A 22377-nucleotide genomic window follows, 5' to 3' on the forward strand; every position below is an offset into this window, starting at 1 on the left:
AAGCTCCCTATTTCGCCAGATTTCCAGATGGGCCACTGCGGTCGGTGCCATTATTCTATTTTTTTTTCCCTTCAAATTATTAACCCAATTTTAAAAATTAAATTAAAAAAAAAAAATTAAATACTTCACTGCTTATATTTATTGCACTCCCATGTTTATATCTTATGGGAATGGCGGATCGCCCGTAACTCCCCGCGTGGCCCTCACGTGGCTGGCGCGAAATTTGAAATCCTCCCAACCCTCCCTCGCCTTATCTTTTACGCCATATTCCCGCATGTCTCCCTACTTTTTCTACACTATTACAAATGTGCCACCAAACCCTTCTTTTCTAATTTTAATAAAATAATTCATCTCCGTAAAAAATTGACCATACTTGAAATCATCTACATCATATTCTATTAACAAAATTTATCTTTCGAAAAGTTGAAAAAATTAAAATAAAATTCAAGTATTAGAAAATTAAAATATTCACCAACTTGCAATTTAATTACCCTCGTTATTATCCTATCTGCTTTTTGTGGAAGTAATCTAGTCATAAAGCCATGTCTAAGCCCAAAAAGAGGACATAAAATGATTAATTAATTAATTTTGTAAATTTTAAATTTGTCAAGAATATTAATATTTTAGCTACAAGATTACAAGTTAAAAAGAATAAACTTGAAAATAAGGGAAAAAAGGAGATGGTACAGTGGTAAATAAATACAAAATGGAGGGCAAACCCGACGGCTTTATACGTAAATACGACAAGTTTAATGTAATCCCGAACTTCCTTCTTCTATCAGCTCTCATCACTAAAAACGCCTTACTCATTAATTTTCTTAGTGGACTTTATAATGTTTAATTAATGACTTAATTAAAATAAGAAAATTTGCCTTCCAATTTCCTTTCTTCTTCTTCTTCTTCTTCTTCTTCTTCTTTTCTTCTTGTTTTGTTTTGTTTTTGTTTTGTTCTCTCTGTTTCCCCCCAGCGTCGGCGATCTGCTAAAAGAGTTGCAGTTTTTTGCTACTTGTGAAGAACCCCAAACAGAGAAGCTGCTGAAAGATTAGTTTATGGGGGAATCCGCCACCACCCACCAGCATACTTCGCCGGCGACGGTGACTCCGCCCCCACCGCCGCCGAATTTAGCATTGTCTCGAGGACCCACTTGGACTCCGGCAGAGCAACTTCAACAGCTGCACTACTGCATCCACTCCAATCCTTCTTGGCGTCAGTTTCTCTATCTCTCTCTCTTTGATTGGTTTATGGGTCATGTTCTTTTCCTCTTGTGTAACCTTTTCTTTTTGTAATTTGATTGGAAATCTGAAAAAGTTTGAATCTTTATGTCTGGGGGTTCCTTTTTTTCTATCAAATATCAGATTAAGCTCAAGGCAGGATTTGGTTATTCCTTTTTTATTTTTTATTTTTTATTTTGGCTATTTTTTAATTTCAAATTTTAATAACAAGATAAAGATAAGGGAGAGTAACGTCGCTATCNATTTTTCTTCTGAGGTTCTGAGTTCAGTTCTAAAATCTCATCCGATCTTATTCAGCTTTAATCCAAATTTCTCGACTCATCTATGTGGTAGTTCTTACTTTTTCCAATTCTAAAGGGCTTTGGACCGATTGGATTTTGCAGCTGAAGCTATTTTGCTGGCTTTTCAGCACTATATTGTGGTGCTTGGGACTATAGTTCTTATTGCCACTACCCTCGTGCCTAGAATGGGCGGCACCCCTGTGAGTGAGCTATGAATTAGTATTCTTTGTCAAAACCAAAGCTTTACAGACCATTTTGTCATGTTTCGAATCTGATTAGTGCTGATAAGTTGTAAATGTTGACAGGGTGATAAAGCTCGAGTGATTCAAACTTTGCTCTTTACTGCGGGGTTGAACACTTTACTTCAGACAGCTCTCGGATCAAGACTTCCGACAGTGATGCGGTCGTCGTTGGTTTTCATTTTACCTGTGCTTTCAATCATCAATGATTTCTCTGATAGGACCTTTTCGAGTGAACATGAGGTATATGATGTTTACCTGTTTCTTGAGTGGCATTGTTTACCTGTTCCACTGTCATGTCTTCAGTGGTTTGAAGAATGACTTAACAATTCATACTACTCTTCTATGGTCAAACCCAAACCTTGCATACTCCTGATTGATTAACTTCCATAGGATCCTTTTGGAAGAAGTACTTAGTTATTGTTTTCATTGAAGAATGCTGGTTGGATGAGTGTTTTCTTCGGAAGTGCTACTCTCGAAAAGCACTTTCAGATTCTTTCACACTGTTCAAACAATTCTGTGTATAGTACTTAACGAAGAGAGAGCCACCACTAGCAAATATTGTCCGCTTTGGCACGTCCACATGAGATCCCACATCAGTGATGTTGGAGAGGAGAATGAAGCATTCTTTATAAGGGTGTGGAAACCTCTCTCTAGCAGATGCGTATTAAAACTTTGAGGGGGAGCCTAGAAGGGAAAGCCCAAAGAGGACAATATCCGCTAGCGGTGGGCTTGAGCTGTTACAGAGTGGCGATAGAATTATGTGAAAAAGGATCCCTTGAATTCTAAAGTGATGCCCCTTTTAAGCTCATATCATAACCCATTTCTTATGGTAACGACTGGTCGCCATCAATTCTCCATCTAAGCCATGTCTTATTTGTTGTTGAATTTTTTTTGACTTTGGGTTAACTTATACTCTGTGGTATCAAGTTGTTTTAGATTTTATGAATGTAATCCCTTTGTATGTGATGTGTTTCACAGAGATTTACCTACACTGTCCGTACCATCCAAGGGTCGTTGATCGTTGCTTCAATAATAAATATTATACTTGGATTTAGTAGGGCATGGGGGCATCTCACAAGGTATTAATTCTTCTAACGACTATTTTCAACGATAATCATGGAACGCTGGAAATTCTTTTGTTCTCATCATGGATTTCCTCTTTTTTGTCAGACTTTTTACTCCTGTAGTTATTGTCCCTCTGGTTACTGTGGTTGGTCTTGGTCTGTTTATGAGAGGCTTCCCAATGGTAAGGTTCCGAACCCTTTGATATGCATGTAAGTGATCAAGCGAGAAGTATGAATATGCGGTTTGTTCTATGTGCAGCTTGCTAATTGTGTGGAGATTGGCTTGCCCATGTTGATTCTCCTTGTCGTCGGCCAGCAGGTATTTGCATTCTCTTAGACTTTCGTATCAGTGCTTTGTTTCTTTTAATTCATTCAATGTGTACGGTTTTTCAGTATTTGAGGCGTATCCATCCGCGGGTTGATGTCATACTTGAGAGGTTTGGTCTGCTTATCTGCATTACTCTTGTTTGGGCTTTTGCTGCTATTCTCACTGTAGCTGGGGCTTACAACCATGTCCGGGAGGTGACTAAACAGAGCTGCCGTACAGATCGCGCGTTCCTTATGTCATCTGCCCCTTGGTATGTCCGGGTATCATTGAATTGCTTTTGTAGTGTTTATATTGTCCTAGGAACTTGTCTTCCTACTCTTTTAATGAAACAATCTCTACTGGTGCTATGTGTAGGATTAGAGTCCCTTATCCATTTCAGTGGGGTACTCCGATATTTCGTGCAAGCCATGTCTTCGGCATGATGGGGGCTACACTCGTTACGTCTGCTGAGGTCAACTTTCAAGTCGATCAAAAGCTAAATTCTGGAGTAGCTTTCGAAGTCTTTGATGTTTAAATTCTGTTTTAGTGCAGTCAACTGGGACATTTTTTGCAGCAGCACGGCTTTCAGGCGCTACACCACCTCCAGCATACATTTTTAACCGGAGTATCGGCTTGCAGGTATAATTGTAAAACACCATGGTTTTTCTATCTCATATTTATTTACACGAACTTGTGCCATCCATCGAGTCTCCGTGTCGTGCAGGGCATTGGCCTGTTGGTCGAGGGAATTTTCGGTTGCATAGCTGGTAACTCTGCATCTGTGTAAGGAGCTTTTCTCATTACAAAATTTTCTTCTCCATTGAAAATCAAATATTAGAATATGCTTCTACTAACTTGGCTGGTTATGATGTTGCAGTGAAAATGTTGGCCTTCTTGGACTCACACACATAGGAAGCAGGAGGGTTGTGCAGATATCGACTGCATTCATGATCTTCTTCTCCATATTTGGTTCGTTTGATTTTCTTTTATCAATTGCGGTAATCGTCCCGACATATTATCCTTCGCTTATCGTCATATTTCCCTCATCTTTCAGGAAAGTTTGGTGCATTCTTTGCATCCATTCCTTTACCGATATTTGGCGCCATATACTGTGTTTTATTCGGCATTGTTGGTGAGTCCTTTCTCTCTGTAATTGCTTAACAAAACACATCTCCGCAGTTTTCGGTTCTCATCGTATCGATCGAAATTTTGCTGATTCTGTGCATTTCTTAACTGCAGCTGCTACAGGGATCTCATTCATGCAATTCACCAACAACAATTCCATGAGAAACCTTTACATCATTGGCCTCTCCCTGTTCCTCAGCATCTCGATACCTCAGTATTTCGTTACGAGCAGTTCACGAGACGGTAGTGGGCCAGTTCAAACAGCGGGTGGATGGGTCAGTCACAAAAAAGACCCCTCACTAACTACTCTCTCTGTTCTGTTACTGTTGTCTATCCTCTAACACTTCATTTCTTATGCAGTTCAATGATATCCTAAACACCATTTTCTCATCTGCCCCGACAGTCGCCATAATTATCGGAACACTGCTTGACCAAACGCTCGATGCAAAGCCATCGAGCAACGACCGAGGAGTCTCGTGGTGGAAACCATTCCAGCACAAGAAAGGGGATGTTAGAAACGACGAATTTTACGGCCTTCCTCTGAGGATAAACGAGTATATACCAACCAGATTCCACTGAAAATGATTACTTTGCTTCATGTTTGTTTATAGTACTGTGATGAACGAATTATACAGCTTAACCAGTGGTTCTTTTTCTGTATCTGATAGAAGTGAATTTGAGAAATCAGATATGTTCCAAACAACATGTAGAGATTTTTCTTACTGATTCCACTTCTTTTTTTCTTGTCATGAATCCAATGAAATGAACAAATTTCAAACGTGGGTATTTTGGGAAAAGGCTCGAATTTGCAGGGAAATGTGAAAGCGTCAGAGAAGTCTTGGGGTAATGGGGATTATGAGATGAAGCAAAAACCCATTTTTTCTTCTCTTTTTTTAAGAAGCAATTTGGGGGAAGCGAATGTGAAAGGAAACTTCCCATCATTGAGGATGACTTTATCTGTTCGTCAATAAGAAGAGAAGCAAAGAGGAAGAGACCCACTTACAAAATACAAAAGGGAGAGGGCTGCCTTTGAATCTAACATATCCACAGTTTTAATTAATAAGTCAATGTAACGAGGGAATGAGCTATGCCCTCCTTCGCAGACACATTTTAAAAACTGCGAGGTTGGCGACGACACGTAATGGGCGGTGGAGTTGGACCGTTACAAATGATATCTAAATCAGGCGTAGAGCGGTGTGCTACAAAGACGTTGGACCCCCAAGTGGGTGGATTGTGAGATACCATAGTTGGAGGATTGTGAGATTCTACATTGATTAGGAGGGGAACGAAACATTCCTTGTAAGATGTGGAGTCAGCGAGGACGTTCGCCACTACGAGAGTGTAAAAACCTCTCACTAATAGTGAATTTAGACCGTTACAAAAAGTTTTAACTTGAAAAGATGATTCTCTACCTAAAAGGATTGATTTTCAGGTAAGAGTCCTTTTCAGTCCAAAATAGTAAAAGATGGGTGAGGGTCCTAAGTCGCTTTCTGAGGTTTCAAAGATTCCTATCTCTCCAAGAACAACAAACAGATGAAGACAAATCGTGGGACAGCCCTGCCTGTAAACCAGTGAGTGGGAAATGACGAAATGATGAGGGTGGGGCTCTGTTTGTTCCCTGATGGAAACTGGTTGAAGAAGACCCCTATAACACCTCCAATTCGTCAATATCTGTAATACCTTCAAAAGTCTTATACTTGGGAGTTTCCTGGAAGCTGCCATGGAGCAAACAATTTTTCTATTTGTCTACTTGGAGTTTCCTAGCAACTGCTAATGAAGGGAACACCTTTTTCTTGTTCACATCTACTTTCATTTGGACTAAAATACATCCATAACCTTGATTTTTCAAGTTCTGCTCATTGGATGGATCTGATAAAGCAATTCTGGAATTTGCCAAGAGATTTGATGAGTGGATCATAAAGCGTTCAAACTCTAAAGGCTTCCATCATTAATTACTTTTGAGAATAGAAAAGGTTATGTACATAAAAAGAAAAAACATCAGCAACCAAGCTGACTATTAATCGTTGAGCCAGTCTAAGTCGAAGCATTTCTCGGCGACTTGAATGTACAGATTAGGCATATGACTCTTCAAATCCTCCCACAGCCACGAGACGTCTTCCTCACAGATAACGTGACAGAGAGATTGCAAGCACACAACTGATCTGGGTAGTGTCCTGATCAGTGAGCATTCTCTCATGTCAATTTTGTCAAGGTTTGCCAGCTTACCAATTTCTTCAGGAAGGCTGATCAAGTTAACACATTGAGAGAGGTCAATGTACTTTAGACAAGAAAGTCCACAAATGCCTGGGGGTAGAGTTGTAAGAAGTGGGCAAGCAGAAAGTCTCAAGATTTGTAGATTTTTCAGCTTCCACAAGTTGGTAGGCAGTTGACTTAGACTATGACAATTGGTGACACTGAGACACTTGAGACTTTGCATCTCGCAAATGCTTGAAGGTAGCTTAACCAAATCGTTGCAGTGATCGATTTTGAGTTCCAAAAGGAACGGGAAGATCTGGGATACGTTTGCAGCTGACTCGTCGAGGCTGTTCTTAATCTTGCAGAAGATAAGAGATATCTTCCTCAAATTTTTAAATGGGGCGCAAGCATCGAATAGTTGCGCAATGGAAACCTTTTCCAGCCAGATGCTTCTCAGGTTGATCAAACTAGAAAAAACTGAGAAATTGCTGATAGTTGCATGTGTTGCATTGCTATTTAGCATAACTAGTGCTCTCAGCTTCGGCATGTTGCAAAGAAACGGTGGCAAGAAGTATCCACTCGAAGAGAAATTTAGAATCAGCACTTCAGCCTCAGGAAATATCATCTGCGTCCAATCCATTTCTTTCATCTCACCTATGGCATGAATGCGTAATGAAAATGAGCTTAAACTTCAAGAACGCAGCCTAAAAGTTTATAACCATAAAATTTGACATTGTATTTCTTTGCCTAAAAAATATTTTTGGATGCTTATATTTACAAGTCTATCTTTCTTTGACAGAAAACAATGAGTTACCTGTGTGAATTGAAACCAGTCGAGCATTGAACGGCTGATCTGATTTCCTTGACCATTCTTTTGGAAGTTGCATTTCACTTTTTGACATCAGTAATCGCTTGCGGTCATTTACATTCTCCTGGCTACTGAAATGAAGAGCAAGGTCCCTTAAGACATCGTGTTGAGTGACATACATCTCGTAATAACTGCTGTAGATGTCACCGCCACTGCACCAATCAAGCATTTAGTGGACATATCGTGATGTCTGTAACGATTACTTAAACAAGCGATGTAACATAGTTAGGTCGGTACCGTGCATCTTTCACCAGGGTAAGGAGATTCTTCTGAGATAACTCGAAAAGGACAGCGAGAGCTTCTTCATCGTCAAGATCATGCAACTCCTTCCAAACATTGATGAGAATATCAAGAGGAATCTTTTTGTCTTCAGGAAAGCATCCCAAATCGAGGAAACATTCTCTCACTTTACTTGAGAGATGTTCCATACTAATAGCCATTCTTCGAAGCAATTTGTTCTCGTGGGACTCGCAAATAGTCTCGCCTCGTGACAACCTAGTCTTTGCATTATTCCAGAACATCTCACTCTGTTCTCTGAGAGACGCTCCTATTACTTTAAGAGCTAGAGGCAGGCATTTTCATTCATTCACAACCTTGTAAGAAAATTTGCCAACAAATGAGTGAAATAAAACAACCAATCTGTTTGGCAACAAATGAGTTGAACGAAGGAATGTTTTGTTCCTTACCTGTTTAACCAAGTTATGGTTAGCAGCCAGGGGAATTGACTGTTGTCCGAAAGCATAATGGCAAAAAAGAGCAATCGCTTCACTTTCCCTCAATAACTCTACTTCATAAGTAGCTCTAAGAACTTCAGTGAATTTGAATCGTGAAACCACTAGAGCTTTGCAGCCAGATATGTTTGGGATGAGCTTCTCAAGAACTGAGATTGACCACACATCATCCAGAACCAAAAGAGCTGAATTTGCGGGCCTCCCATGTACAATCCGATCGTAAGAATAGACACTGTCGCTACCCATTACATATCCCCAGATAGTTCTCCTCATTTGCTCCACATCAGGGGACTGTGACACCGTCAAGACCAAAATTTTCTCCTTGAAGTGTCCTGGAAAGGTGGCAACAAGCAACAAGCAACAAGCAACAGCAGTTAGAATCCGACAGTTCCTACAAAAAGAAGCCAACACTTTCCACAGAAATTCACACCAAAAGGAAGTACCTATCGGCCCCTTTAAAGCTACTGTACCCAAGGGAGACTCAACGGATATTCACTTCATTGACAAGAAACTTCTAAATACTAGTTTTGAAACGAAAATGGAGAGAAAAAGGGGCAAGAAAAAACAAAAAACATCTCACTTTGAAAGTCAGAAAACCAAACAGATATGGTATAAACTACTGAGATTGAAACGAAAATCGAAAACATTTACATAAAACGAGAGAAAAGGGCGAACAAAACAAAAGCAACTCACTTCGAACTTCAGGATCATTGCAGAATTCTGTGGCTAAAGTTGTCTTCCCCGAACCCCCAAGTCCACTAATCCCAACCGCCGTCAAATCGTCCCTTCCAATCACCATCTCCTTCAATTTTCTCATGCCCACACGCAACCCAATTCCTATATTCACCGAATTAGTCTCAAACCTTTCCTCCTCCCGAGCCCTCATAAACGCCTCCTCAGCCCACCACCTTCGCTCTACGGGACCGTCTGCCCTAATCTTCATCGACTCGAGTCGCCTTTCCAGCCAAACTCCTTCAAGCCGGTCGAACCGCTCGGTGGTCTCGAACCTCATGTGGTGCACATCGGCCAGTATATGCACCGGCAAGGTGCTGTTAATGAAGCGACATATATCCTTTTCGAGCTTCTCCAACTTCCTCGCAAGCCGCAAGTTTCTGTAAATGTTCAATCGGCTGCATTGAAGAGCCTTCTCGGTAATCTCAATGCCTTTCCTGAGAGTCTCGCTGAAGCGATCTAACTGAGATTGGCGATGAGCGGGCAATTCAACCCCCGAGTACTTAATCTCTTCGATGATCGGCAAAATTTGCTGAAGCGAATTGGCGATTTGAGCTGCCATCGCTTTACAGTGGCATGATTTTGACGAAAGTTGTACCATCATTTTGAGAAGCTCGGTGACTATCTCTCCAACGAAGAAATCTGTAACCGCCATTGTTGCAGCTTTTGGAGAAAAAGTTATGGCGGGGGAGGGAACTGAAGCTCTTCGTTATTTAAACTCCGGTTCCGACCAGTATTAATCGAAATTACGAAATCCTTCCAACGACTACTGTGTTTGAGCGTTTTGCGTTCATTTTTGGGTCTTAATTTGTAATTGTGACAATGAGAATGGCGGCCATCAATATCAGAGTGGACGTATCATCTTTAGTCAAAGAAAAAGAAAAAAAAAAGAAAAAAAAAAAGAAATTATATATATAATTTTTTATTTTTTAAAATATTACTTTTTTAGAAGACCTTGACCGATTTTTCCCCCTTTTTTTAAATATTACTTTTTTGTGAAAACTATATGAACAAATTTGAAAGAAAAAAAAAATTAATACGAATTTGCTCTCAAATATGTCTATGTTTTTATTCATTTTTATTTTCTAAAACTAAAAAACAAAACATGAGAGATTAAATTTAATTTAATCTAAACACTATTTTTTTACAATGTAGTTGTCGAAATTCCGTCTACGTGGCAAGAGTCCACTCGTGGGCCATAAGATGAGTGGGCTTGAAAGTTTGGAGGCCCATAAGTGGCCCAACAGAAAGACCAATTCCAGGCGTCGATCCCATTTTTCCACTCCGTGCAAAATCTGTATGAAAACTGTTTGGCGGCGTTTGAAGAATATTTGGAGCCAAAATTCAATCATACCACAGCAAGCTCCACTGAGTAGAGGCTCCGTTGAGAGTGTGAGCCAACAGTCTCTGGCAAGCATACGAAAGAGAAGAATCAGACAGCAGTTTCCAGTTTCGACCAATTACACTAGAGGTCGAACTCCCATGGAATTAGGTAAACCCTAATTTTGATGTGCATGTATTGAATTTTCTCCACGAGGATGTTGCTATAAAATTTAGTTCGAATTTCTACATTTTTTATGCCTCCTTTGAGGAAAAAACACTATTCTCTTCATGTTTAAAGCTCTTGCCTGGTCCTCATCCTTCCTGATAATGCTAGAAGCTTTTCGAGGAAATTGTAGCAGCTGTCTGTACACATTTTGTAATCCTGTTGCACTTTGAGAGTGATATGCTCGCTGGGTGCTTTCTGTTTCTATAACTCGTGTTCTGACAGATGGAACAAAGGAAGAGTAAAAGTTTGATCGATAGCATCAGTGACATATTCAGCAATGGCATACATTTTGCAGCGCCAATTTCCTCCTTGAGGACGAGTGAGCTTGATCTGGTGTGTTGGCTTATCGATATTCAGCAATGGCATACATTATCGTAAACTGATTTTCCCGCGGGTTTTAGTTTAGCTACGTATTTCTTTTCATGTAGGTGCGTGGTGTATTGCAAATGTTGCAAGGATTCTCCGGTTCCCTTTTTAGCTGGGATTATAGTGGGAAGAAATTTTGTGCTAAAAGTGGGATATATGTTTCTCACCTCTCCCGATCTAGCCTTCTTGCCATTCTCAACCAATTTATGTACGCAGCGACATGTCTTCAGTTGACACAGCTCGTATTACAAGAAATTAATACAACCGCAAAGTCCGTTCCTCCTACTTTAAGGGCGTTTGTTACATCTGTTTCTGGTTGGCTGAAGGTATGTATTCGGTGCTGTTAATTTGTCATTGTTATTGTTCCCTCCGCTCCTCGACCTAGAAACCTTATTGATTTAAATTTTGGCGTAGTATAGACATGGAACTAAGAATAATTATTATTATTATTTTTCTTTTGGGCAGAGGCTGCGAGATTCAGTATTGAAGGAGGAGATTAAAATTCATGATGCTGGCTCTGGAACCACTCCTACTTTAATGGGTTTAGCTGGCTCTTTATCGAGGTTTTACTTCGTTTTCTTTTCTTGGTCATACACTCTTTGACGATACTTTCTTTCACCCTACTTCACCCAACTTCACCCAATCTTTTATGCACTTGCATCAGCACTTCCTAACGATGACTTATTTGATATCAGTCTTTGTTCAGGTGCTGAATATTTATTACAAATAGTCCACAAAGCCATTCCCAAAGTATTCTTTGAATCTAGTGGTGCACTTACCACTGCTGATTTGGCCGTTCATGTCCTTGACAGCCTTTACAAGAAGCTTGATGAAGTGTGCCTGATACAAAATGGTCAGGTTGAGAGAACTATTGTTGAATTCATTGCTTTGAGTTTTTATTTTTTATTTTTTAACTTGTTCTTACTCGTACAGTCTGGGTTAAGAATTTTTTATTCATACAGGAAGAAACTTACCAAATGCTGCTTCATATATTTGTTGGAAGTTTATTGCCGTATATTGAGGAGCTTGATTCCTGGGTTTTTGAAGGAATACTTGACGATCCTTTTGAGGAGGTAAACTTTCTCGTGATTTCTTTTTATGCTTGTTTATACTTTTGTATCTTAATTGCTACATCCTCCACTCGGACGTACAAATTCTCTGTTATGGAATTTTCCATGCCGGTTCATCTGCATGGCAATCTTAGGTTTTTTAGTTAGTGTATGGTGCATATGTTCTTTGAGACCAAGTGCATGGCAATCTTATGGTTTTTGTTTTCCTTTTCAGCCTTGTAAATAATTGTCTAAATTCTGTTTTTTGCAGTTGTTCTTCTATGCTAATGAAGCAGTCTCAGTTGATGAACATGATTTTTGGGAGAAGAGTTACTCTTTAAGATCACTGAAGTTGGAAGATGAGCTCTCTTCATCAATTAAAAAGGAAGCAAATGAAAGAGAATCTATTTCTCTATCTCATTTGCTGAAGGGAAAAGACCAGTACACTGGAGGCTCTATAGCATGTCCCCTGTTTATGAAGGACATAGCTAAGTCAATAGTTGCTGCTGGAAAGTCTTTGCAGCTCATCCGTCATGTTTATGAAACATTGTCTCCTGCATCAGAAAAACAATATGGTGATGAGTTTAATGGTAGTGCTGATTATGGAGGAAGTTTGGCAAGGCTATCCTTGTCAGAAATCTTTTGTTTGTCATTGGCAGCTCTAATTGGTGATGGTGATCGCATATCTAGATACTTCTGGAAACATGACCACTATCAACTTGAGACGGATTCCTTATTCAAGTCCCACACAAACAAATTTGAAGTAACAAATGGCATTGGTGATTCAGCATGTAAAGAAAAACATTGGTATAGTTTATTGGTCGATGCATTGGCGCTGAAAAGAAGTGTCTGTTTGAAGTCTGGACACAAGGATGCGAATAAGCTCATTGGTGAAAGAGAAAAGAATATTACATTTGATATGAAAAATTGTTTATGCTCCTTGGAATCGTTCCACCCTGAAAATCCAGTTATGACTGTGTGTACAACAATCCTGAAAGATAACACAAATGTTTGGAAAAGATTGAACCTGTCTAGATGTTTCAACTTGCCCCCTTTAAATGATGAGAGTTTATTGAAGGCAATATTTGGTGATGAGGACGCATCCTGTTCTGAAACAAAGGGGACAGATTTTACTTTTGGTTTCCAGTTTGATAAATACGAACACGTTCATTTGCAAAAGGAAGCAAAACTGATCGAGACATTGTTTCCTTTTCCCACAATTCTCCCCGAGTTCCGGGTATTTCTCCTTTTGTGATTTAATTATGCGCTGGAGCTTGTAGCTGTTACAACTTGGGTTTCTTTCAATATTAATTTCATTATTGGCACAGGATGATCTCCATATTTCAGATCTCTTACCCTTCCAGAAGAATAGCACTCTTCCATCAAGGGTTCTAAGCTGGATGTCAAATACTGTGCCAAGGACAATGCCACTTATGATGGTCATTATGGAAGAATGCCTTGTTGTATATCTAAGACAGCAGGTAGATCTCTGAATCTCTTAAACCGGGCTTAAGATTTATACTGTCTGTGGTTGATATTTAGATATTATCAATTGAACATAAGTACTGTAGGTGGACCACATTGGCAAGCGTGTTTTGTCAAAGTTGATGAACGAATGGAGATTGATGGATGAACTAGCTGTCTTACGTGCTATTTATTTATTAGGATCAGGTATTTGTTAAGCATACTATTATGCGATCATGATTTCTTCTTGTCAGTTTGTTTGCATTCTGTTAGTAATAACACATGTTTTCAGGCGATCTGCTGCAGCATTTTTTTACTGTAATTTTTAATAAACTGGACAAGGGAGAAACGTGGGATGATGATTTTGAGTTAAATACTATATTACAGGTGCAGTTTTTTTTATCTTTATTTTTCCATGTATATCATTATTTATTCTTCCCAAAAGTGTCACTCCCCCAATTGGACCATCTTGTTTGCATAATCTAAATTTACTGAATAGTCTCTCATGGTTTTGATAAGTGATAGTAAAAATGCAACCTAACGTTTCTGAGGTATGTTATGGACCAGAACAATGAAACCCTTTTCTTAACGATGTTGAGTCCCAAATTCCCAATCTTAGTTCTTTTCTTCCGAGTGTAATGTTTACTGTACATGCCAGAGGGTTGTGCAAGTTGAAGATTAGTCTGTATGTTGTTTCAGGAATCTGTAAGAAACTCCTCTGATGGTATGCTACTAAGTGCACCAGATTCTTTGGTGGTGTCAATTGTCAAAACTAATTCTTTGGATGGTGACGAGCATTCTAATTTAGTGAAACCACCGTCGACCCCACATAAAAGCTCTGCACATGGCTTTGGAATGGATGGGCTTGATTCACTTAAATTTACATACAAGGTTTTCCCACAAAGGGTTTTCAATTTATTTTTATGCCTCGTCTCTTACTCTGAATTGCATCTAATGTGTTCAAATTTAATTTGACTGTTCAGGTATCTTGGCCACTTGAACTTATTGCCAACACAGAGGCAATTAAAAAGTATAATCAGGTCATTCTTCTCAACTTTTGTTTAATCCACGTGTAATTTTGTTTTTGTTCAAGTTTCTTTATGTTGTCAATTGTATGTTTCATTTATATAGGTGACAGGGTTCTTGTTAAAGGTTAAGCGAGCAAAGTTTGTTCTCGACAAAACTAGGCGTTGGATGTGGAAGGTTCTTTCCTATATTTCTACTTTATGTTTGATCCACATTATTTTTCTTTTCTGGGGTTGTTTCTTGCTTACAGTGCAAATAAATCAATCGCAATTTGTATGATCAATCATGATGAGTACATTTCAAGTGTGTTTAACTTTAATGGCTATTCTCTCTTCAGGGCAAAGGCACTGTTGTAAACAATTGTAAGCGCCACTGGCTGGTAGAACAGAAACTCCTCCATTTTGTGGATGCCTTTCACCAATATGTAATGGACAGAGTAAGGATTTCACCTTGATTGAAATTACCTATTTGGCTGGCACTCCTTTAAGCCTTGGAATCTTTTGGGCATTAGCTTAGCACGTTGCACTGTGATGCACTCAGGGATTTCAAACCAAAAATTTGTCCATTGAACCACAGTTCTATTTATTTATTTACTTTATAATCATATTTCAATTTATCCTTCTTTTTCTTTTTTCTAATTGAAGCTGAATAATTAAAAAAATCTATGCTTAACATTCTTATTATACATGTTTGTTGTAAACCTTATGATTGATCAAACGATACCAGGTTGTGAATTTTTAACCAAGGTTCTTTTTGCAGGTCTATCATAGTGCATGGCGAGAACTCTGTGAAGGTATGGCAGCTGCACAATCTTTGGATGGGGTTATAGAGGTGCATGAGGCATACTTGCTGTCGATTCATAGACAGTGCTTTGTGGTTCCAGATAAGCTGGTCGGTATTTTACTCTACATTTCTTCTTATGTGCTGTGCTGCCTCGTTATAATTAATCGTTGAAATGGTTTTAATTCTCTCATTTGAAACAGTGGGCTCTAATTGCTAGCCGAATCAATGTTATCCTTGGGTTGGCCCTAGATTTTTACTCTGTGCAGCAAACTTTGAGTAGTGGTGGAGCTGTTTCCGCAATTAAGGCTCGGTGTGAAATGGAGGTCGACCGTATTGAGAAACAATTTGATGATTGCATCGCTTTCCTCCTCAGAGTGAGTTTATACCCTCCTTTATTTTCTCCCCTTACAATTGAAATGTTAAAAAAGTTAATGAAAACGAGAAAGCTAGGTGTCTTTATGTAAAACCCCATTATTTGATAAGCCAAACTTTAATCGATGGATTATGGTGAACTTCCCTATTACATATTAATACAGTAGATAATATGTTTACGTTATACACATAAATATTGTAGGTGGTCATGTTTAATATGCTAGCGTAATGCTCGATGCAGGTCTTGTCGTTCAATCTAAATGTGGGACACTTCCCTCACTTGGCAGATTTGGTTACGAGAATAAACTATAGCTACTTCTACATGTCTGATAGCGGAAACTTGAGAACTGCCCCCAGCTCTGAAACCGTATCTTCCAGACTTGGGAAGACATTTATGGGGAGAACGGATTAATTTTTAACATCTTTTCTGATATTTCCTCCAAGGCTGGTTAATCCAGGTGCTTTGCCTTCATTTTCTGGAATTAGTTTCAGTGATGTTACTAGTGCCGCAGAACCTTCTGTTTGGAGATTGTTTGTCAACACTTGGTGCCTTTACTGCACATTGTTATATGGTACAGCTCTTCAACGTGGCGAATTTCTTTGCAGTCACCACGTTGTACTGTGGTTTTGTTCAGCATAGGCTGGCTCCTTTGGGACCGCAAACGTGGGCAGATCACTTTTCCATGAAATCTAGGGTTGAAATTTAACTCAGATTTTAAGAAGTGTTTCAGTCTAAATGACTTGGCGATGCCATGATCCAACAGAAGTAAGTGCAGTACATCTCATCTTCAAGAATCTAAGAATGGGCTGAATGTATCTTCCTTGAAAGCCCCAAATTTTCATGGTTAATTCTGCAGTGTTCTATCTATCATGTTCATGGAAGAATGAATCATGGGGCTGGAAACCTGGGAACATGCTTCCTTCAACTTAACCTTTTGCTTTTCTTGTGGTGTTTGCCGTGTGAAATATGTGTTCTCTAAGTGAGTGCCTTTGCTAATCCAAATAGTTTTGGATTTTTTTGGGCTTTTGGCCCCACTCTTGTAATTCTGTAAAGCAAACGAGTCTTGGAAATTTCTGCTATCTACAGTAGTTTTCGTTCGTTCCTTTTTTTCTTTTTGTAAATTAAAAATATATATATATATATATATATATTTAAAAATACGTAAAGCCCCAAATAATAATAATAAAAATCATAACAATATGTATTGAAAAAAATCAATAGAATTGAGTGGAAATTGAGCTTTGGCCAAGTTATTTTATTTTATCATTAGTTTTTCAAAGGAAAACTCATTAGGTTGACCACTAATGGGCTTGTACACATGAACCTAAATGGGCTGAGGTACCGATCTTGCTGGAACTGGGCCGGCCTAGGATTGGACGTCTTGTTTGGAATTCCTTTAAAAGCGCTTCCCTTCATATTTTCCCGCTATATTCCCAGTTCCCACGCTTTCTTCTTCTCCCGCTTTCCCCTATCGTGAATGCACGGAAGGAAGAGGAACAGCCTTTGAGATGGAGGATGTCACGATTCTCACCATTGCTGAGCTAATCCAACGCGGTCTTCCTCTCTCTGGAACTTCCAATATTCATCAATCTTCTTCCTGCAATTCACTCCCGATAGATTTGTTTCAATCAAATCCAAGGCCTGTTCCATCAACCTTCTCATCTCCTGCGGAATCGAATCCTAGCCCTAAAGTTCTTGCTTCTCTGAAACATCCAGCAATCATCATTGGAACCCTGAATCTTCCTACCGATGCTTGCGGGCCGTCCAACTTAAAGTCTTCCTGTCGATGTCCCAGCAACAATTGCTTTCAGTTCACTGATGGTTCGGGTACTATTTGCTGTGATATACTTGATATCGACATTCGAGTGATCGGAAATGAAATTCGGGTCTTATCTTGGAATTTCATACCGTTGAGAAGAGCCGGCGGTTTCTTGGAAATTATAAAATGGGACTTTCTTTCCCCGGGCAGGGCACTTCCTCAATGCCCCGACGTCGATCCAGTTCTCTTGGATATAGGTGCTTACCCTGCTTCTAACGATAAGTTAAAGCTTCGGCACTGCCTTTGTGGTGTATTAGAGTCAGTTGGTCCAGTTACTATTGTTCCGTGTACAGTAGGCCTGAGAAATTTGCAGAGCTGCAGGGAGTCCGATTCAACCGCGGGCTTGAAAAATATTCGAGGATTTATGGCTCAAATCATGATCTGTGAGTGTCGGTCATGTACTTCTAGGGAGCCGATGAGTTTACCTGACGATTCAGTTCGAGTACTTAATACTCATTCATTTGTCAAACCGACGGTTGTGTATCTTTGCGGCTCAGCGTCATCTTGGCACCCTGTTCTAACGAAATTTGTGGGAAGAGCCTTAACTTTTGGGGGTTTGAAAAAGAAGAAGGTCTCCATCGGTAAGGCCGAGTCCTGTTTGATGTATATCAGCACGGAGAACTCTTCTCTCCATCTATCTAGGTTATCTCGAATAAGGCTTCCATGTAAGACAAATGCCATCAAAGGGAAGGGAGAATGTGGATCATACACGGGTATAATTAATGGAGTATATATGCAAGGAATGCTTCTTGAGCTTGAGAACGGAGTCTGGCTTTTGTTGACCGATCATTTCCTTTCTCCACCTCATAGTCTTAGGGCGGGCGCCATTGTAAGTCATTCCTAACGTTCAATTTAAGGCAATTGGTTGCAGGCATGCTTTTCGTAATGCTATTCAATTTTTGCTTTTCTGTAGATATCTGTGCGGAATGTCCACTTTGTGAATCCTAAATTTCCTTGGTCGAAATTGCTTATACTTGGTGCTTGTGTCAAAACTAGCATCTTCGTGCAGCAATTTTCTCCATTGGAAACCAAGTGAGTAGCTTTATCTATTTTTATCTTCATCATTTCTGTTTGTCTGATCTGTTACGGATTGCGTTTTGTGCCGAATCATGGAAATTAATGTCTGTAATTCGGTTTTTTAGTGTCCTATTTACCTTTGGTTTTTCGTTTATACCCTCTGCTTTTATTCGTAATATTGATTATTTTGCAACCACGGTTTGCCTTCTCATTATTTCCACCCTCCAAGGTTCATTTATTCACAATGGAAATGCTACTTTAAAATATTTGTTTGCAACGCATTCCCTTTGGATCACCAAATTTGCACTGGATACGTGAGACTTCTGCAGGTGTCACGTCCTTTCACAGTCAAGGTCTATGCTGGGGAAGTTTATCGACACCTTACCTTTTTCGGCTAGACTATGGTATTCAGTTCTTTCTGTTCTATATAGCCTAGAAGCACGTTGATTTCTGTCTAGGTGACTTATTCGACTGGATGATTTGTTTCAGGGTATTGCTTCTTATTTCGTCTTTCCGGAAAATGTTTGCTGGTGTTTTATCAGAAAAAGAAATTTTGGGATCAAAACATGTAATATTCTTTCACTGAATTCACGCACTTTGCTCCCAGACTGTTGCCCTTTTATGTTAAAACGAACTTCCCTCGTGAGCTCATTTTGTTGGTGCAAGGTGTTTATCAGAAAGAAGGACTGGTTCAAATGTATGCTAAATCGCATTTACCTTCATCTATTTCCCGATATCAGGTAAGCAAATTATTTTTGTTCCATGATGAATGAATGATCTCTTTGTCTTTGTAACTCTTTGATACCATTCGCTATTCTTTGTTTCTACTGGCAGCATGGATCAATGATGAAGCTGTACGAGCATGATTCATGTGGCTGTGGTAGTGAACCGTGGAACATTAGCCTTGAAACTGTAAGTTTAGGTTCAATGTGTCTTTCTTTGTTCGTTGTCTGAATTAGTTTGTCTTTAGGGTCACATCACATACGATTTCCTGCTTCTTGGTTTCAGGTGGTACCTCTCTCTCTTTTAAGTTTCTATTGTAATTTTACGTGTTTGAGGGCCATAATGTTGAAAAACAAAAGAGTTATTATGTACGAATACAACCAGCTTGATCACTTCAGACTTCTATCATGTGGAGGTAGATCTTCTCATCAGACAACTAGGAAAATTTATCGTAGTGAAGACATTGGCTTTGTTCTGGTTGGCAGTCTGAAGGTTGGTAAATTGTCTTGATTCTTTTCATCTCAAATGTAAATTTCAAAGCCGAGTACCTATAGTGTCATAAACGAGGTTTTAGATTCTTAACTAGGATGAAATGAAGGCTCCGTATGCAAATTTGAAATTGATTTTGCATATATCAGTGTTCATTCCGTTTCTGCAGTAAAGTAACCGTTTTTTTTTTTTTTTTTTGGGTGTTATGTTCTTATTGTGATAATTTTTTCTACGTTCAGATAGGTTTTTCTTTTTTGAAATGTACATTAATGCAAAATGTGTTGTTAAATATAGTTTTGGTGAAACTATGCACTTCCGCCTATCTAATTAAGCAGTGATTATGCAGATTTCCACGTATTCTGGAAGATTGCAGTTGGTTGATGCAACTGGAGGTATTGATGCTACGGTACCTGATCTTCCGTCAACTTGGAATGTCAATAGCATATATGAGGTAAGTTTTGTGGTCGGTTTTAGCTGCTTATGGTTGGTGATTGTCGTTTGTGCCTATGATGATTTTAGATTTCTTGCAGTGACCTCTGTCCATTTTGGTCTTTCAGGTAACAAAATATATTGTGGTCATTGAAGGCATTCCACAAATGGATAAGTCTTTGACCAATCAGTCATTCTCATGCCGCAGTTTTTTTCAGAGCATCTCGTTGGAAAGAGATCTTGGCATAGCAATTTATGTTTATTTTCAATACAGAAATGCAACCTGCAAAAACCTTCCCTCATATTCTTGCGTTGAAAATGGGTCTGATCTTGAGATATTCGAAGGTGGAACTTATCACCTTCTAGAAGTAACACACAAGTTTCCTATGTTACGAAAGGTAGAGTCCAATATCTTTTTTTCATTTGAGGCTTTTTTATACTTCTAATTAAGGCTTCTTTTCTGTCACTCAAAAGGACACTGCTTTACTTCTCAAATATCCAATTGAAAAGTTTTTCTTTAAAAAATTTATCTTTTCTCCTCTATCATTGTTTCTATAATTTATAGCTCATATGGTATTGACAATGTTAATAAGACTATGAACAGAAGAAAAGAGAAGATTTAGTTGTGGCATTAGTTGTTCCATTTAAAAGTTATATCCCTCAATTTGTCTTGGTAAATGTTTTTATGCGCATCTTCCTAGTTTCCAGGCAAACATTTGGCACCAAACACATCAAGCATGTTCGTTGAGGCTGTCCTCCATCCTTGGAATTTATTTCTTACTGAGAGAGATAAAAAATATTCAACAAAGGCTTCAATGAAGCAGCTGAGGGAAGATACTGGAACTGCAAATGATCAGAAATATGTTGATAAGAGACTTAAAATTGGCCATCCATCTGGGAGGCTTGAAGGCCCAGATATGGTATGTGACTTTGATGAGTCTAGCTGTAGGCTTAATGGTCGTTGCACTTGTTACAAAGGATCTAATGAGGAACAGAAATGCTGCAACTTGAGCCATCACAGAATTTCTTGTGCAGCTACGGTTAGGAGTTCAGATCATAGTAGCCAATACATGTTAGGTTTCTTATACAACACAAAAAGCAAATCAAGTAGTAATGATGGTTCCAGAGTTGGTGCTCAACNGATGCTTAATTCTCCCCGTTAACATTATTCTTCATACTGTGAAAATGCCTCTGACACTGCATGTGTTCATGAATAAATCTCCTGCATGTTAGTCCTCTTCGTTGACTTTTTTTTTTTTTTTTTTTTTTTTTTTTTTTTTTTTTTTTTTTTTTTTTTTTTTTTTTTTTTTTTTTNAGCCAATACATGTTAGGTTTCTTATACAACACAAAAAGCAAATCAAGTAGTAATGATGGTTCCAGAGTTGGTGCTCAACAGATTTTGTTAGAGATTCAACCTGATAGTCTTTTGAAATATCAGGTGTGTATTATCATTGCACAATTATTACCTTCTTGCATACAGATTACTTTTTCTTGACCTTTTCTATTAGTATAAAGGCAATAATATGCTTTCATCAACATTTCAGTTCCTGCAGATTGGCAATTACTACATCACAAAACGTAATAAAGATCATTCTTTATTCAACATAGAGGAATGCAATTATGTCAACAGCCAAAACTTTGTTATAACCTCAAGTACTCATTTATGGAGCATCTCATTCACTTTTGATAATGATATCCTCCATAGCATTGAATCGAACGACACTCAGTTCAATGACTTTCCCATCTGTGATGGTGGAGTGATTTCAGAAGATCAAATTGATTTGCATAATGGATCCTTTTCGGATATCCATCTTCATATTCCTTCAAATGCAAAAGATATTCTGGTGTTTGATCTTGAAAAACAGGAAGAAAATTCAAACCAACCAATTTTAAGACCTGAAGAGATCGGCAAAATTTCTCCCTGCTATAGAGATGTGACATCGTCGGACATGCATGCCTCTGTTATCCATGGATCTGACTGTCTGTTTCCTGAAGGAAACTTATCCTCTGCGGAAGGTCATGTTGTTGCAGTGCATGATCTTCATCAAAGTTGCATTGATTCTGATTTAAAATGTCAAAGTATTAAAGAAGGTAGCCAGTGCAGATTCTTTGTGCGTTCCAAAAGCACTTGTATTCATCTTCTGGTGGAGGACCAAATTGTATGTCTCGCTGTATCATGCTCTCTGCACTTTGTTTTCCTATATTATGTACAATCTACACTTCAATGCCAAATGTTCTTTGGGTTTTGATTTTCCAGGTGAAAATTTTTGGTTATCTGAAGAATCATGCTTTACCTGTTGGATTTGGACCTGGTGTGAGAGCAACCTTCCATCGAGTTCTAGAACTTGGGTATTGTACAAATTTATATTCATGTTCCTCCACTGGTGATGCTTAATTCTCCCCGTTAACATTATTCTTCATACTGTGAAAATGCCTCTGACACTGCATGTGTTCATGAATAAATCTCCTGCATGTTAGTCCTCTTCGTTGACTTTTTTTTTTTTTTTTTTTT

At 38.8% G+C, this 22377-nt stretch overlaps 4 protein-coding genes across 6 annotated transcripts in view; 3 read left to right on the top strand and 1 right to left on the bottom strand.

The window, feature by feature from the left end:
• Positions 1–1049: 1049 nt before the first annotated feature.
• LOC111797292 (nucleobase-ascorbate transporter 3-like) lies at positions 1050–4995 on the top strand. Its single transcript, XM_023680268.1, has 14 exons — positions 1050–1206; positions 1616–1713; positions 1819–1995; positions 2734–2834; positions 2926–3001; positions 3079–3138; positions 3213–3397; positions 3502–3598; positions 3679–3765; positions 3851–3909; positions 4004–4095; positions 4181–4258; positions 4366–4526; positions 4612–4995. The coding sequence occupies exons 1-14, from the start codon at positions 1050–1052 to the stop codon at positions 4828–4830; spliced, it is 1647 nt and encodes a 548-aa protein (XP_023536036.1). The 3' UTR covers positions 4831–4995.
• A 1129-nt stretch (positions 4996–6124) lies between these two features.
• Positions 6125–9627, bottom strand: LOC111797573 (probable disease resistance protein At4g33300). The gene is given in 5 exon segments (XM_023680620.1): positions 6125–7101; positions 7262–7467; positions 7553–7908; positions 8002–8378; positions 8740–9627. Coding segments are annotated over 5 exon segments (2466 nt in total). The 5' UTR covers positions 9434–9627; the 3' UTR covers positions 6125–6268.
• A 431-nt stretch (positions 9628–10058) lies between these two features.
• Positions 10059–16490, top strand: LOC111797175 (gamma-tubulin complex component 5-like). Its single transcript, XM_023680110.1, has 17 exons — positions 10059–10270; positions 10550–10660; positions 10756–11019; positions 11159–11256; positions 11389–11551; positions 11656–11766; positions 12014–12979; positions 13071–13223; positions 13314–13413; positions 13499–13593; positions 13906–14097; positions 14190–14246; positions 14338–14409; positions 14570–14668; positions 14992–15123; positions 15216–15389; positions 15629–16490. Exons 2-17 carry the CDS (start codon positions 10550–10552, stop codon positions 15797–15799), a joined length of 2958 nt encoding a protein of 985 aa, XP_023535878.1. The 5' UTR covers positions 10059–10270; the 3' UTR covers positions 15800–16490.
• Positions 16491–16835: 345 nt separating this feature from the next.
• Positions 16836–22377, top strand: part of LOC111796506 (CST complex subunit CTC1) — a 9417-nt gene continuing 3875 nt past the window's right edge. For all 3 annotated transcript variants that reach the window (XM_023679156.1, XM_023679155.1, XM_023679157.1), the window contains exons 1-13: positions 16836–18036; positions 18121–18239; positions 18554–18628; positions 18714–18792; positions 18902–18964; positions 19059–19136; positions 19233–19439; positions 19783–19887; positions 19994–20263; positions 20567–20942; positions 21197–21303; positions 21410–22024; positions 22123–22214. In XM_023679156.1, the coding sequence (XP_023534924.1) occupies positions 16897–18036; positions 18121–18239; positions 18554–18628; positions 18714–18792; positions 18902–18964; positions 19059–19136; positions 19233–19439; positions 19783–19887; positions 19994–20263; positions 20567–20942; positions 21197–21303; positions 21410–22024; positions 22123–22214 (3326 nt within the window). In that variant the 5' untranslated portion in view covers positions 16836–16896. The remainder of the gene's footprint in view (positions 18037–18120; positions 18240–18553; positions 18629–18713; positions 18793–18901; positions 18965–19058; positions 19137–19232; positions 19440–19782; positions 19888–19993; positions 20264–20566; positions 20943–21196; positions 21304–21409; positions 22025–22122; positions 22215–22377) is intronic.

This window comes from Cucurbita pepo, chromosome LG06 (genome assembly GCF_002806865.2).
Source record: "Cucurbita pepo subsp. pepo cultivar mu-cu-16 chromosome LG06, ASM280686v2, whole genome shotgun sequence".
Classification (NCBI taxonomy): domain Eukaryota; kingdom Viridiplantae; phylum Streptophyta; class Magnoliopsida; order Cucurbitales; family Cucurbitaceae; genus Cucurbita; species Cucurbita pepo.

Coding starts and splice junctions, on each gene's coding strand:
- LOC111797292 (XM_023680268.1), top strand. CDS start 1,050: ATGGGGGAATCCGCCACCACCCACCAGCATACTTCGCCGGCGACGGTG. Junction 1,996..2,733: donor CCTTTTCGAGTGAACATGAG/GTATATGATGTT, acceptor TGTGTTTCACAG/AGATTTACCTACACTGTCCG. Junction 4,259..4,365: donor TGTTTTATTCGGCATTGTTG/GTGAGTCCTTTC, acceptor TCTTAACTGCAG/CTGCTACAGGGATCTCATTC.
- LOC111797175 (XM_023680110.1), top strand. CDS start 10,550: ATGGAACAAAGGAAGAGTAAAAGTTTGATCGATAGCATCAGTGACATA. Junction 11,020..11,158: donor CTGTTTCTGGTTGGCTGAAG/GTATGTATTCGG, acceptor TCTTTTGGGCAG/AGGCTGCGAGATTCAGTATT. Junction 14,098..14,189: donor CACTTAAATTTACATACAAG/GTTTTCCCACAA, acceptor TTGACTGTTCAG/GTATCTTGGCCACTTGAACT.